We start from the raw sequence: 13,421 nt of genomic DNA, 5'->3' as shown, positions 1-13,421 counted from the left end.
TCTGGACAAACTGTTTAGTGTCTCACCACACTCACAGTATATAATTTCTTCTTAATGTCTAAGCTAAATTTCCCCTTTTTCAATTTGTACTTACTACTCCTTGTCCTATCTTTGCAGTTCCTGATGAAGAAGTCCCTCTCCAGCTCCCCTGTAGGTCCCTTTCATATACTGGAAGTTTGCCATGAGGTCTCCATGCAACCTTCTCTTCTCCAGGCTGAACAGCCTTGGCTTTCTCAGCCTGTGTTCATAGGGAAGGTGCTCCAATCCTCTTACAAACTTCATGGCCCTCCTCTGGACTTGCTCCAACAGTTCCAGGTCTTTCTTATGGTGGGGACACCAGAACTGTGCACAGTACTCCAGGTGGGATCTCATGTGAGCAGAGTAGAGGGGCAGAATCACCTTCTTTGACCTGATGGCCACACTCCTTGTGATGCAGCCCAGGATTTGATTGGCTTTCTGGGCTCTGAGCACACACAGCTGGCTCATGTCAAGTTTTTCATCACTTGTCAACTCCAAGTCTTTCTCCTCAGGGCTGCTCTCAATCACTTCTCTGCCCAACCCATTGGTGTGTCTGGGATTGCCGTGACCTGGATGTAGGACCTTGCGCTTTGCTTTGTTGAACTTCACGAGGTTTGCTTCAGTCCACATCTCAAGCCTGTCAAGGTCCCTCTGGATGCCATTATCTCTTCCCTCCATCTTGCAAATTGCACCACACAGTCTGGTGTCATCAATGAACTTGCTGAGGGTGCAGTTGGTCCCACTGTCCATGTCACCAACAAAGATGTTGAACAGTATCGGCCCCAGTATGGACCCCTGAAGTGTTGCTATGACTCAGCCCACTGTGGGGCTGGGGCAGTGAGATGCCAATCAATCTCAGCCCCTCCCCTGGATCGAGTTTCCCAAAGAGGCAGACTCAGAGGGTGGGTTGAAGGGCGGCTCAGAAGCCTAAGATGCACCCTCCCTGGGCGGCACCTGCGTACAAGCCGCCTCTCCTGGGTCGGGAAAATTCTCGGTCACTCGGTTGTTCATTGGTTCTCTATTATAACCCCGCCTCTCGGTTTCCCCCAGTGGTTCTTGTTAAATTGTATCCTCCCCCTGGCTTGTAACTCATTGGTTGTTTTCCCCTTTCACCACGGTTTTCAAATTCCCTATAAAACTGAGGACAAGCCTCGGGGAAGGATCCCATCGCATTCCATCCCTTCAGAGCTTGTTCGGGTTGCGAAACTTCTAACAATAAACCTGTTCGAAGGCAGACCTGAACAGCCTCTCTCTTCCTTTGTCTCCGAGCTAACGTGAGCCGATACCATCAGCTCCTGCCATGTTCCCTCTGCAAAGAAGCCAGCTAGCTAGCTCAGCCAGCAGCCCTTTTCCTGATGCCAAAGTCACTTCTGCGACGGGCAGAAGTAGCGCAGCTGGACTCTCTCTGACCTGGGGCACGCCAGAGCTCGTGCAGCGAGCACAGAACTGCATTACTGCAGGACACCGCTCATCACTGGTCTCCACGTGGACAATGAGCAGTTGACCAAAACTCTGTGTGTGTGGCTATCCAGTGAGTTCTGTATCCACTGAGTGAGTGGTCCACCCATCAAATCTCTGTCTCTCCAATCTGGAGACAAGGATGTCGTGCAGGAGTGTGAAACACTTTGCATTACGTCCAGGTAGACAATGTCAGTTGCTCTGCCCCTGTCCACCAACACTGTAGCTGTGTCACAGAAGGACACCAGATTTGTCAGGCATGATTGTCCGCTTGTAAAACCATTTTGGCTGTTACCAGCCACCTCTTTGTTAGCCAGGTGCCTTAGCATGCTTTCCAGTAGAATCTGCTCAGTGACCTTGCCTGGCACAGAGGTGAGACTGACTGGTCCGTAGTTCCCTGGGACTTCCACTTTCTCCTTTATAAAAATGGGGTTACATTTCCCTTTTTCTGGTCATCAGAGACTTCACCTGACTGCCATGATTTTTCAAAATGATGGATCGTGGCTCAGCAACTTTGTCTGCCAGCTCCCTCAGGACCCACAGATGAACCTCATTGGGTCCCATGGACTTGTGCACATTCAGGTTCCTTAGATGGTCTCGAATCTGATCCTCTCCTACAGGAGGCTCAGGATCTTTATCCTCACAGTTCCTGGATCTGCCTTTCTCGACTTGGGTGGCATGGCTGAAGCACTTGCCATTGAAGACAGAGGCACCGAAGTCATTGAGAACCCCAGCCTTCTCTTTGTCCAGGGTAGCCAGGTCTCCCATTTTTTTCAAGATATTATCCTGTTATTCCACATTATCCCTGGTCTTTCTTCTATGTGCTACATACCTACAGAAGCCCTTCCTGTTATCTTTAGTATCCTGCAGGAGGGGTTTTGCCTTGTGGGCACTGTTAATTATCTGAGTACAATCACACATTTAATCTCCAAAGTATTGCCCTATGGCTTTCAAACCACAGCACAGCAGATAAATTCCATCATCCTGATCCTCGTTTTCAATTTTTATGGGAAGATAGCTTACATAGTCCACTTTGCCTGGTTTCTACACTTCATTTTTTCAGAGTCAAACTTTGTCAAAGTCATTTGACAGGAAAATAGGAACAGTGTGGACTGTAGTATTGAGCTGTCAGCTCTTTTGGTGGGTCCTGTTTTGTGTCTTTTTGTCTTGGGTTTTGTTGCAGTAGTGTCTCCAACAAGGCCCATCACACTGGAGTGCTGCCAGATCTGCTGTTGCTGTAATGTCAGCCTGATGGTGGATGTAGGTGCTCGGCTAATGAGAGGAACATGACCAGTTGAATGCTGTACCTTAGTGCACGACCTTGTGCCAAGACTGGACTATTGACAGATGTTTTGTCTTTGCAATTGAAAAGTAACAAAAGAAGAGAAGAAACTTAGCGAGAAAGTTGTGGCAATGGCAACTTAGATGCAGCCCAGAACAAAAAACCCATGCCACTTCCATGATAAACTCAGTTAAGCTTTCTATACTTGTTCTTTCAGAGGGCCGGAGGTGTTCCTGGTTGTAGAGGGAATGGTGCAGATGTGCTGGCTTTTTCCCCATGCCCACCCCTAGATGGAGGCAAAGTCTTCTCTTGCACCTTGATGAGCAAAACAGAAATTTAGAAAGGCATTTTTCAAGGCAAGGCAGGAATAAAAGGACATGCTGGTTATGAAGCTTCTAGAAAGTCAGACTGCCAACTGATGTATCTTGCCTTACTCAGCATCCTCCAGTCTTAGAATTAGCCAATCTGTGTGTAACATCTGAGAACAGAGCTTTTACAAGGATGTTGGCCACACCATCAGGTTGATGGGCTTGAGTACTCCTCTGCTGATACCCCCCTAAATGTGACAGGAGGAGCACAGCTGTGGAATGTGCACCAGCTGCCTGCATTGCTAGTCATGCACTTGCCTCTGATCTTGAAATGTAGCAACTCAGCATAACCATTCTGTGGTCAACAAAATTACTTCTGGAGCACATAAGTCGAGGAAAACTGGTTTAAATTCCTCCTTGCCAGTGAACTTCTTTGCAAACAACACACAGTTGAAAGACCACTTTGTGATAGGCAGTAATTGCAATATTTCCAGGTGCCATTTTGTGGTGAGACCAGGAATTATGTATTCTGCACACAAGAAAGCAGGAAAGCAAAAGGGCAGTGTAATTTTCCCAACTCATGAGGCAACTATGGCAGTGCAGTGTTCAGTTGTTCAATCTTTATTATAAAGAAGCTTCTAGAAAATATGATTTGGGCATATATTATTTTCAAGGTGGACGAGAGGAAAGCTTCCTTTCTCTAAGTTAGAATTTGTTGTGTGTGTGAAAGATTATGGGGGGGAAAACTTTCCAAAGAGTGTGAGAACACCTCTGTTTATCTCCTGTAGATAGCCCATGTGGACAGTGTGTTTTAATATGCTTATTATGTACTTTTAATGCAATTCCAACTGCCATAGCATATATAAGGACCTGTGATACTTCAGACACAGTTGTGTAGTATCTAATGCGATCCCACAACTCCAGTGCTCTTCCGGTGACACTTTATTTTTACACAAACATATGATGGATTTCTTTCATCATGCTCAGAACCACAGGAGTGATCTAATTTGTGGTTTAATCCATTCAATGTTTTATGAGCATAAGAAAAGTTGTTCTTAAAAGTGTGAGAGACTTATCTGTGTGAAGATCCTTCAGTGATTCTTGAAATGAGCTATTTGTTACAGAGGAAATCAGCATCATGATGCATAAGAAGTTTCTTGGTACTTGAATATAATTGGATTGAGTTTTTGTAGTGGGTTGAGTTCGTTCCTGGGCGGAAACACCAATTAAGTGTAGTGGTTTTGGTTCAAAATATTCATTACTTACTTATTTTCCTTCTGTGAGATAAGAATTAGGAGAAAGTAAAGCAGGCAAAAACCTTAAACAGTTGCAGTACAATGAAAGAGTTTTATTACTAATAGAATTAAAAGTAAAGAGAAATAACAAGAAATTAAAGCAAACCTCCCCCCCCCCCTTCCAGCACTTCTCTCCTTTTACACAACTCGCACAAAGGATAACAGAACATGGGATATTAGTCAGTGTTGCAGTTCTTGGAAAGTCTCTCTCTTATGCTTAAGGAAAAAAGGGTTTTCTTCAGTTGCACGTGGTTCTCAAACTGCCACCAACAGCAGACCCGCCTGGAAACAATCAACCTGCTGTGGTGTAAAACATCTCTCCCATGAAAAATCTCACAGTTCCTTCACACTGCAAGACATGGGCCATCACATGGGGTTATTAATCTTTTTAAGGATGAGTTATTTTGGCCTGCACACAAAGGCTTTCTTCGCCACAAGTCTCTAAAAGCCTCTCACTGCTTCTATATAGCCTGGCATAGGCACTCTTCACAATCTTCACAGGCCACACGTGAATTCTCCATCCCCCCATGTACTTCAAATGGATTAAAGAGACAAACAGTTTGTGGTATTACAGTTTCTTACCACAGCATGCAAGAAGGTTTTTAAGCTACGTGGGAGAAACACGGCACCGCCCTCTTTTCTCCCGTCGCCATTTTCAGCTTCGTCTCACGTGACTCACTTCTCTTTCTCTCTGACTCTGAAGCTGCCATGTTGAAGAGTATTCTTGTTCAGGCTTTATGGTAGAGAAAGCCTCACTCCCTTTACTGGCTTTGTGGTGTCTTCTTCAGTTCAGCACGAAGTGTGCTGGCTGCAGACAGGAGGCTCTGCCGGCTCCCGTTGACTCCGCCGGCTCCGCATGGAGAGGAGAGGGACCCGCCTGTCCCCAGAAGCCGCGCTGGATGGGTTTAGCTGTGGCAGTCCATGGCTGGTTTTAGCTGCCTGTGGCTCTGGGACAGTCCCTCCCCAGCGACCCAGAGTCTGTGCCGCGGCGTTGGGAAAGGGGGAAAGGGGCAGTGGCCCCGGCAGGGCCTGGAGGCTCGGAGCCCCCCCACCTTCCAGCAGGCGAGCTAGCACAAAAGGCAATTCCTGCCTTTCCATGCGGTTTAAGTATGTAAATTGTGAGAAGCATCATTAGTCTAAAAGACTGTCCATCAACTCAGGTTCAACCCACTACAGTTTTGTATCCAAGAGGATATGCATCAGGTTATTCAAATTATAAGTTAGTCTGCCGTACCTTAGTTATGAATAGCTGTTTAAGCTAAGTAAACAGTAGCAGATACTGTCTAACTTCATAGGTAAGAACCAAAAGTATGTTTGGATAGGGAAGGGAAAATTTCTTAAATTGGGGCAGTTTTCAGGCTTTTCTCCGTATTTGTCTAAGAATGAGTAAACCCATGTTGCACTTCAATACCTTCTAATACATCTGAGAATAGTATTAGAGCCAAAAATGAAAGTAAGAGAAGGAATTTGAATAAATAATTACCAGCATAGCCATCAGGCCAAACTAGAAAAGTTTTCAGTTGCCCTGATGCCTGTGTGGTCATCACATTTTATCCAAAGTTTTGATAGTGGGAATTAATAGCTGTGGTATGCAGGCACAGATGCTTAAGGTCTGGGAGCCTGAGACTTCATGAGAGTTCCAGAGCCCTGAGGCAGGTAACTGCAAAAAGTCAAAATTTTGGGGTTAGGCAAAAGGCTGGAAAGAAGGCTGTCTTTTGGCTTTGTCACAGAAATACCCACTCTGTGAGGGCTTTTTGATTCGTGCAACTAAGCATTGCTCAGCCGTTAACATGTAAATCTTTCAAAGTGCAAGGAATGTTAAAGCATGTCATTGGTGATGTAACTTTAAAAGTATTTTTTCTTTATTTTCTTTATCTAGAGCCCAGTAAAGATAAATCAGATCAGCCTGGATGAAAGTGGAGAGCACATGGGTGTTTGCTCAGAAGATGGCAAGGTACAACAAATCTATTTATATATTTGCTGAGGTAACAGGTAGTCCTGGTTTTACACTAGAATAATTGTGATAACCTGTGGAGTGTATTCCTGCATTTAGCACCACTACTTTGGCCATACATGTTGAGAACTGAGCTCACCTTTGAATACTCAAAATTAAAGTCAAATATATTTTGCACAAATATGCTGCAGGAAAAGTAATTACAAGAATGTCAATAATGTAACTGCTATTAAGCTAATTAACAGCTGTGACAAGAAGACATGTCAACTTAATCATTACTGCTGTCCCAGTTCTACTTCAGTGACTATTCTGCTGTTCCTGCAAGACAGTAGTTTAATGCCTTTCTGCTATAAATCCACAAAATTGGATTTTGTGGGCTTGATTTCTGTGGGTTGGTGGTTTTCATTTTCACACACTTTATGAATGTTTCTCTTGAATTATAGAATCTTTTGATAAACAATCATAGTTTATCAGAAGAATAAAGTGTCTTACAACAGCCACATTAAATAAATGTAAAATCAATATATGTACAGTTTCCTAAAAAACTGGCACCTACTTCCTTGACTGAGGACATATATCATTTGTGTAGTGTATAACTAACAATTATCAGTGCTTCTCTGGAATGTTGAGCTGTGACATTTAGTGGTTTTGGTGATTGATTTTCCACTTATAAGAATGTCTTTTTGTTTTTTCAGTCAACGACAATATTTTCTAATGTTGGTTTCAATGATAAAATTCTAATGCACAGAGTGTATTTAAGCTTCTTTTCGAATATAATGCCCATATACAAACGCAGTGCATTAAAAATCATTTAAACAATTTCTCAATATCCAACTTACTCAGGAGAACATTGCTTACACGGTAGACTTGAGGGAGGAGGAGTGTTGGTAATCCTAATGTTGCATTCAGTAGAAGTTCTTTAAATTAAAATACAATTGGATTTTGCAGTAGGAAAAATGGGGAAACAGCCCCTTTAGACTGTATGCATTTGGGTTTTTTCATTCCAAATAGGGTTTTTTTCCCCTCAACAGGCAGGCAGCCAGTTTGTGTATCCAGGCCTTTTAGTTCTGAGAGGTATCTTGATGTCTTGACACAGTAATTGGGATACTAGTGCCTATCAAAGTGGTTGTAGAATTTTACATCCTGTGTGAAACAAAAGAGTATCCTATTTGTCTAAGCAAGATAAGGCAAGGGTCAGTAATTGTGCAGGCTAGTAAAAATGTTGAGCTAGCATTGCTGGTTTAGGTTTTCATATGGTTTTGGGAAACAAGCACTTGCTGTTGCTGTAAGGGCTCCTCAGATGTGACTGTGGATTACTGACTCAAAATACCTGTGCTGCAGGGAGACTACAAGCCATATACATTTTTTTGTATACTAATATTAAATATACTTATTTAATTTCAGAAATACTGAAAAATCCATAATACCTACTCTGGTGTGGCTCTGTTTGAAAAGACTTCAATACTTTAAATGGTGACTCTGTCTTCATTTAGTGAAATAGCTATTGTGGGTCCAGTGTGTGACATTACATACTATACAAGGCAGTCAAAAATGTAGTTCCACAGCCACAGGGATGGAGTATCACAAGTACAATATTCAGCATATTTGCATTCATAGAGTCCAGGGACACTGGTGCTTCACCATATTCTACACTTGTGAAAAACTCATCTGGAGAGGATATTTTAGAAGTTAGACTTTCCACATGATCCAGAAAGGTTCATGTCTCTGAAATAATCCACTCTTAAAACTGATTAAAATACATACTTGTATGTTGTGCTACTGTATCAGAAAATGGCAGATTCCTGGCCAGATAATGTAGCACTTCAAGGTTCTGGTCATAACAAAAGTGTAAATTTACATTCCTTATAGCCCTTTCCTTACTACAGTAGGAGTGTTGATATTGTAAGAAGCTAAAACACTTGTACAAGTAGTTTCAAAGTCTTTATTAGCTTGATCAAATACATGAAAGTGGTGAAATCCTTAAAAAAAAACAAACATGGGAAAAGACCTGTAAAACAGCTTCATTTTCTTAAATCAGTTTTAAATAAAAATGCAGATGTAATGAAGAGGCCTGGGAATTTTGAGTCAGCTGGATTGATGCAAGTATGTTCTACCAATTAATGAAGATATGTTCTCTTTTGCGATAAGCAGAGTGCATTTTCACGTATCAAAGTGGATCCAATATGATAGAGATGGAAACTATTTGGGAAGGCCTTATGATGAGAACCTCCTCCTCACATCCGTTCTGCTGTCTGATATATTTTAGTTTACTACTTTTTTTTTTCTGACTCTCAAACTAGATTTGATCTAGCCATATGGACTGGGAGCGGAGCACAGAAGCACAGTACAATTCTCTTCACAGTACAGACCCTCTTCTTGACAGTCAACATCCAGACCTAATGTCAAAACCTGTCACATGTATGTCATACATGTCCAACAAATGCCTTGGGAGCCACCGCAGCTCTTCTGTACTGCACATTTGGTTCTTTAAAAACCTTCCTTTCTAATGAACTCAGCTACAGCTGATCACCACTGGCATGGAAAGGAGCAGAAATCATAACCAACACCAGCCCTCTAGTTTAGCTGCTGGGTATTGAAATGTCAGGGTGTAAAAGAATTTTGGTGCTCAAATAAATAGAACAGGAAGCAGACTTGCATCTTCAGAATTGTGGAGATTTTTAGATTAGGTTTTTGTGTTAGTTTTGTCTGTAGTTAATTGTACATTCTCTTGAAAAACCTGGATTTGACTCCTGATTTTGCTAAAGCTCTCATGTCATTACAAAAGAGCAATGTAATTGGCACCCTTATTCTGGCTTGTAACTTTTTTTATATGAAGAAATATAAATTATATTGAAACCCCATGTGTTTGCGTATTTTAGTGTCATCTCTAATGCCTGTAGCAGCATTAATGTTAAGAATATCCATGAAGTATTACACTGATAATTTTTCAAGAAATGTGACTTGTTTTTCTGCCTTTCGATCACTCAAGGTTGGTTATTTCTTCCACACGTGGAAGTAAAGAAGCAGCTAAGTCTGGATTCACTGGAGTGATGAGTTCTGGATATTTAAAACCAGACAGGACTAGCAACATATAGTGGAATCATAAAATCCTTTTTCCAGCTGCCTAAGAGCATCATGAACAGAGTGGGCATGGAAAGTAGAAATAGATAAATCCAATATAGTTTTGTAATAGCAAAAGAATCACTTTCTTTCTGAAGAATATGAGACATTAAGAAGTAATAACTGATAGATGATGTCCCTAGAGTAAACATGGTAACATGTATTTTTTGCAGAGTTGTTTTTTCCTCTTAGCTCACTCCATTTTGTTTTCGTACTTGAAAAGAAATATCATATTGCCATATGCAGTGATATATTAGGAAAATGTTGAAGGTACTGTTGCTGATTTTGATTAATTACTTTTAATTTGAGAGGACTGTTTTGTAATTTTTGAGGATTCTGTTTTCGCAGAATTTGCAGTGTTATGTTTTAACCATGTGTTTTCGGTTTTTTTTCTTTTTCCTTTCTTTTCTCTGTCTTGTTTTCTCTTTCCTGATTCTTATTTTGTGTAGGCTGTTATATTGAATATGATATGCCAACTGATGGAAACAAAAACCCAGAAAGCAAAATCCTCTAGACATCAGCCCAAAGGTTTTCTAGGCTCACAGCCAGGTCCAATTCAAATACAACCCTTTGGCTGGCTTACATAATCACAGCTTTGTGATACATCTCAGTCTCCAAATATTGATTTTTCTAATCCTTTGGAGCAGTAGCTCAGCCCTACAAAGTGCATGCAGAAGTATTTTTAAAGCCTGTTGTTAGAGGCAGTATATTCACTAATGAGTAATGGACTGAGCTGATAATGCTGCTTAGGAGATGTATCCAGGAGACAAGCTTGAGAGGGAAATGAGGTGGTTTTAGATGTTTTTAACTTCACTGAGGCTGCTGAACTTTGAGCTACTCTAAGGATGTCCTAGTTCCTTGCTGATGGCTTAGTTCCTCTTGTAGTTTCCGTGAAGTTTAATATTTTTACTCTCTCTTCTTGACTGTCTGCAGGAATTTTGGGGGTTCTTGTCCTCTGAATTGATCTTTTTAGAGCTATTAAGTCTCACTTGTTGCGGCCCTTTACTGGTATTTACTGACTTCATTCTTCAGGTCTTTCTCAAAAGGGATTTATATTTTTTTGTTACTAATATTTTTTTATTTTCCCTCCTGAAGGAATCATGATGAGAAGAAAGAAATAAGGTTAAAGGGTCTTTTAGAACTTAAGAGTCCAATGCTGAACATGCAGAGCAGAGTTACTGAAGGGATTACCTTCTCCAGAAAATTTTCCAGAAAATAATGAGAGCCTGTCTGAGAGCCTTCTTAAGTAGATTTGCTGTCAGATACATTTCCTCACTGATCACTCCATGGGATGCTCTTCTTTTCTCCCTTCTTCCAGAGGTGTTCATTCCTTCTGGGATGAGTTTTCAACGACTTCTGACAGCGGGCGGAAACGTCTTAAAAACATAATGAAAAAGCAAACCAGTTATTATTCTTTCTGGAAATCATAGTTAGTAAATCAGTTACTAATTCCTGGCCATAAGTCTTCAGCCCCGTTTTATTCCTAAATTCTGCAGGAACTGGGTTGTCAACTGTCTCATCTGAGAATTAGGAAAGGGAATATTGTTTTTTGAATGAAAAGAAATGAGTCCAAAAGAGGGTTGTACTTAAAATAATCATGAGAGACCTTATTCTGTAGTCATATAATATGAGTCTAATAATATTTCATAAACACCTGATATCTCTGTACTTGTTCTGAACTAAAGGCAAGGAAACATTTTAGAAATCTGTTAATTCTCTTGACAGTAGAAACTTTTTTTTTAAATTCAATGTTGACGCTTCTTCAGATGGATTAATTCTGATAGATATTCTGATTGCCTACGGTTGCGACTCCATTGCTGACTGTTAAATGTACTGATACCATATAAATGACATAAATGAGAAGGGAGGATTCTTCAGAGAAAGACATTTCCAGTGATCATGGAATAAAACAAAATAGCACTGTATGTGCTTGGGAGGAGGAGAGGATGCCTAGAAATATATGGGACTTGGATTTCAGGGTGGTTTTGCTTTATTGTCACAAATTTCTTTTCTTCTGTAAACCATGTATTGCTTGGAGGGAAAAGAATCCTACCATTCTTTCTCAGAAAGGAAGAATTTTTAATTTATTTTCTCCTGAATGTTATTCTGTTGTTCTTACCATAGTTAGGTTGCTATCTGTTAAACAGATTTCATCAGCCTAAAGCAAAAGGAACTTTTTGTTTTTACTGTGATTGTAACAACAACAAAAAAATATTCACAAAAAATGGTGAGGGAAAATATTCACAAAAGTACTTTTGTACTGCTGCAAATATTAGAGATATGTCACAGTAGAAGACCAAGCTGTATCAAATAGCTCTGAATTGTTAATTGTGTCTTCCTTTAGGAAAAAAGATGTCACTGTTAGCATTCAAATTAATCTTCTAGTTGTTAGGTTTTTACTTTCAGTGTTAATTGTTCAGTGTAAATTGGGTAAATACATTTGGTTTTCAATACACTTTTTCAGGTGCAAGTGTTTGGATTATATTCAGCAGAAGAGTTTCATGAAATGTTTGACTGTCCTATTAAAGTAAGTGCTTGTTTTAATCTTTAGTAATTGTGGTGGTGGTGTCTTTAATAACAGAAAGGTCACATTCAATCTAAATGAGAAAGAGGAATACCACTTCCTTACAATGTTACTTAAGTCACTAGAAAATAGTTTTCTATCTCAATATAAAAGCTTTTGATCTGGTTAGGTGGAAAGAAAGCCAATCTTGGTTTTGTAAAAAAGTATTATTGACTTTTTCAAATACAAAAGGGACAGTTAAAGAGAAATTGTCCTGTTTCAGGCATTACCCATCCCAATATATTTCTTTGTAGATTTGTGATACAAATTCTGAGGGTTCTGCTAAATGTGAGGTCAGTATTTTGGAACCAGTTCATATCCATTAAACCTGCCTCAAAATAAGGCAATGGGCAGTGATATTGATGTATCCTATCTGAAGGGAAAACTTGAGTTTAACTCGGCTTTAGAGAAGTTTGTCTGCCTGGCTGTTGAAAAAAGGACCTCTAGTAGGTCTATGGGAAAATCTAGTACTTCTTAACAAGAAACATTTCTTGCAGGAGAAAAGGTGATGCATGTAAATGTTTGCGTTTTGCTATTTGGTGTCTTCAATGTTGCAGCTGCTCTTTAGAGCGGGGGGGGGGGGGGTAAAGGAATGAGATCATTAACATTTCACGCATGCCAGATGCGACTCACTTGCCTCCTAGTGCCTTCACTGCTCGTACAGCTGGATCTCCACACTTGACATGTAACACATAAGGCAAAGAGACTGTGTAAGATACTACACAGTGTTGTCCTCTGACAGGGCTGAGGTATGTGTGCAGGCAGGCCCAGACCAGATTTAATTGGGGTTACTCTTGCTCACAACAGTCCTGTTCTGTTTGGTCCTAATTCTGCTGCCTGCTATACAGAAAAGTAGCTATTCAGTGTAACATGGCCCTCAATGTCACGCTTGTCATACAGCATATAATATGAAGAATTTTCTTCTCTTCTGGGAAAAACAAACAAACAGTTGTCTGAAACAACTAGGCTTTACTTCAGAGAAAGAACTCAGCTGTAATACTTGATAATTGACAAAGGGTTATGTAGTGTAAAAAGTGATGTGGTGCTTAATGTAAACTCTTATTTAAGCCACAATCTTCTCTTTCCCCCTTCCCCCACCACCCCCAGATTGTTGCTGTTCATCCTCATTTTGTAAGATCCCACTTCAAGCAATTTGTAACAGGAGGAAAAAAGGTAAGCAGTCATAATGAACTTTGGCTACCTTTAAATAGCCTTTTGAAATAGCTCAGAAGGCTTTTAATACCTAGAACAAAGACTTCTGCTTTTTCCTTCTCTTTGAGCATTGTATTCTAAAGCATTGTTAATTAAAAGTGATTTCAGGGGGAGAGAAAGTGCACTTTTTATGTTAAAAACATGTTGCAACAAGTTGAGATTCAGAGTAGAAATACCATTCTGTCTGCATAGCCTGAAAAAAAGTCATTTA

At 40.5% G+C, this 13,421-nt stretch overlaps 1 protein-coding gene across 4 annotated transcripts in view; it reads left to right on the top strand.

Moving 5' to 3' along the window:
• VPS41 (VPS41 subunit of HOPS complex) overlaps nucleotides 1–13,421 on the top strand; it is a 113,588-nt gene that overhangs the window by 40,262 nt on the left and 59,905 nt on the right. For all 4 annotated transcript variants that reach the window (XM_032103283.1, XM_032103303.1, XM_032103292.1 and 1 more), the window contains exons 5-7: nucleotides 6,241–6,315; nucleotides 11,900–11,962; nucleotides 13,106–13,171. In XM_032103283.1, the coding sequence (XP_031959174.1) occupies nucleotides 6,241–6,315; nucleotides 11,900–11,962; nucleotides 13,106–13,171 (204 nt within the window). The remainder of the gene's footprint in view (nucleotides 1–6,240; nucleotides 6,316–11,899; nucleotides 11,963–13,105; nucleotides 13,172–13,421) is intronic.

This window comes from Corvus moneduloides, chromosome 1, assembly GCF_009650955.1.
Source record: "Corvus moneduloides isolate bCorMon1 chromosome 1, bCorMon1.pri, whole genome shotgun sequence".
Classification (NCBI taxonomy): Eukaryota; Metazoa; Chordata; class Aves; order Passeriformes; family Corvidae; genus Corvus; species Corvus moneduloides.
This window is presented reverse-complemented; position numbering and strand designations above follow the sequence as displayed.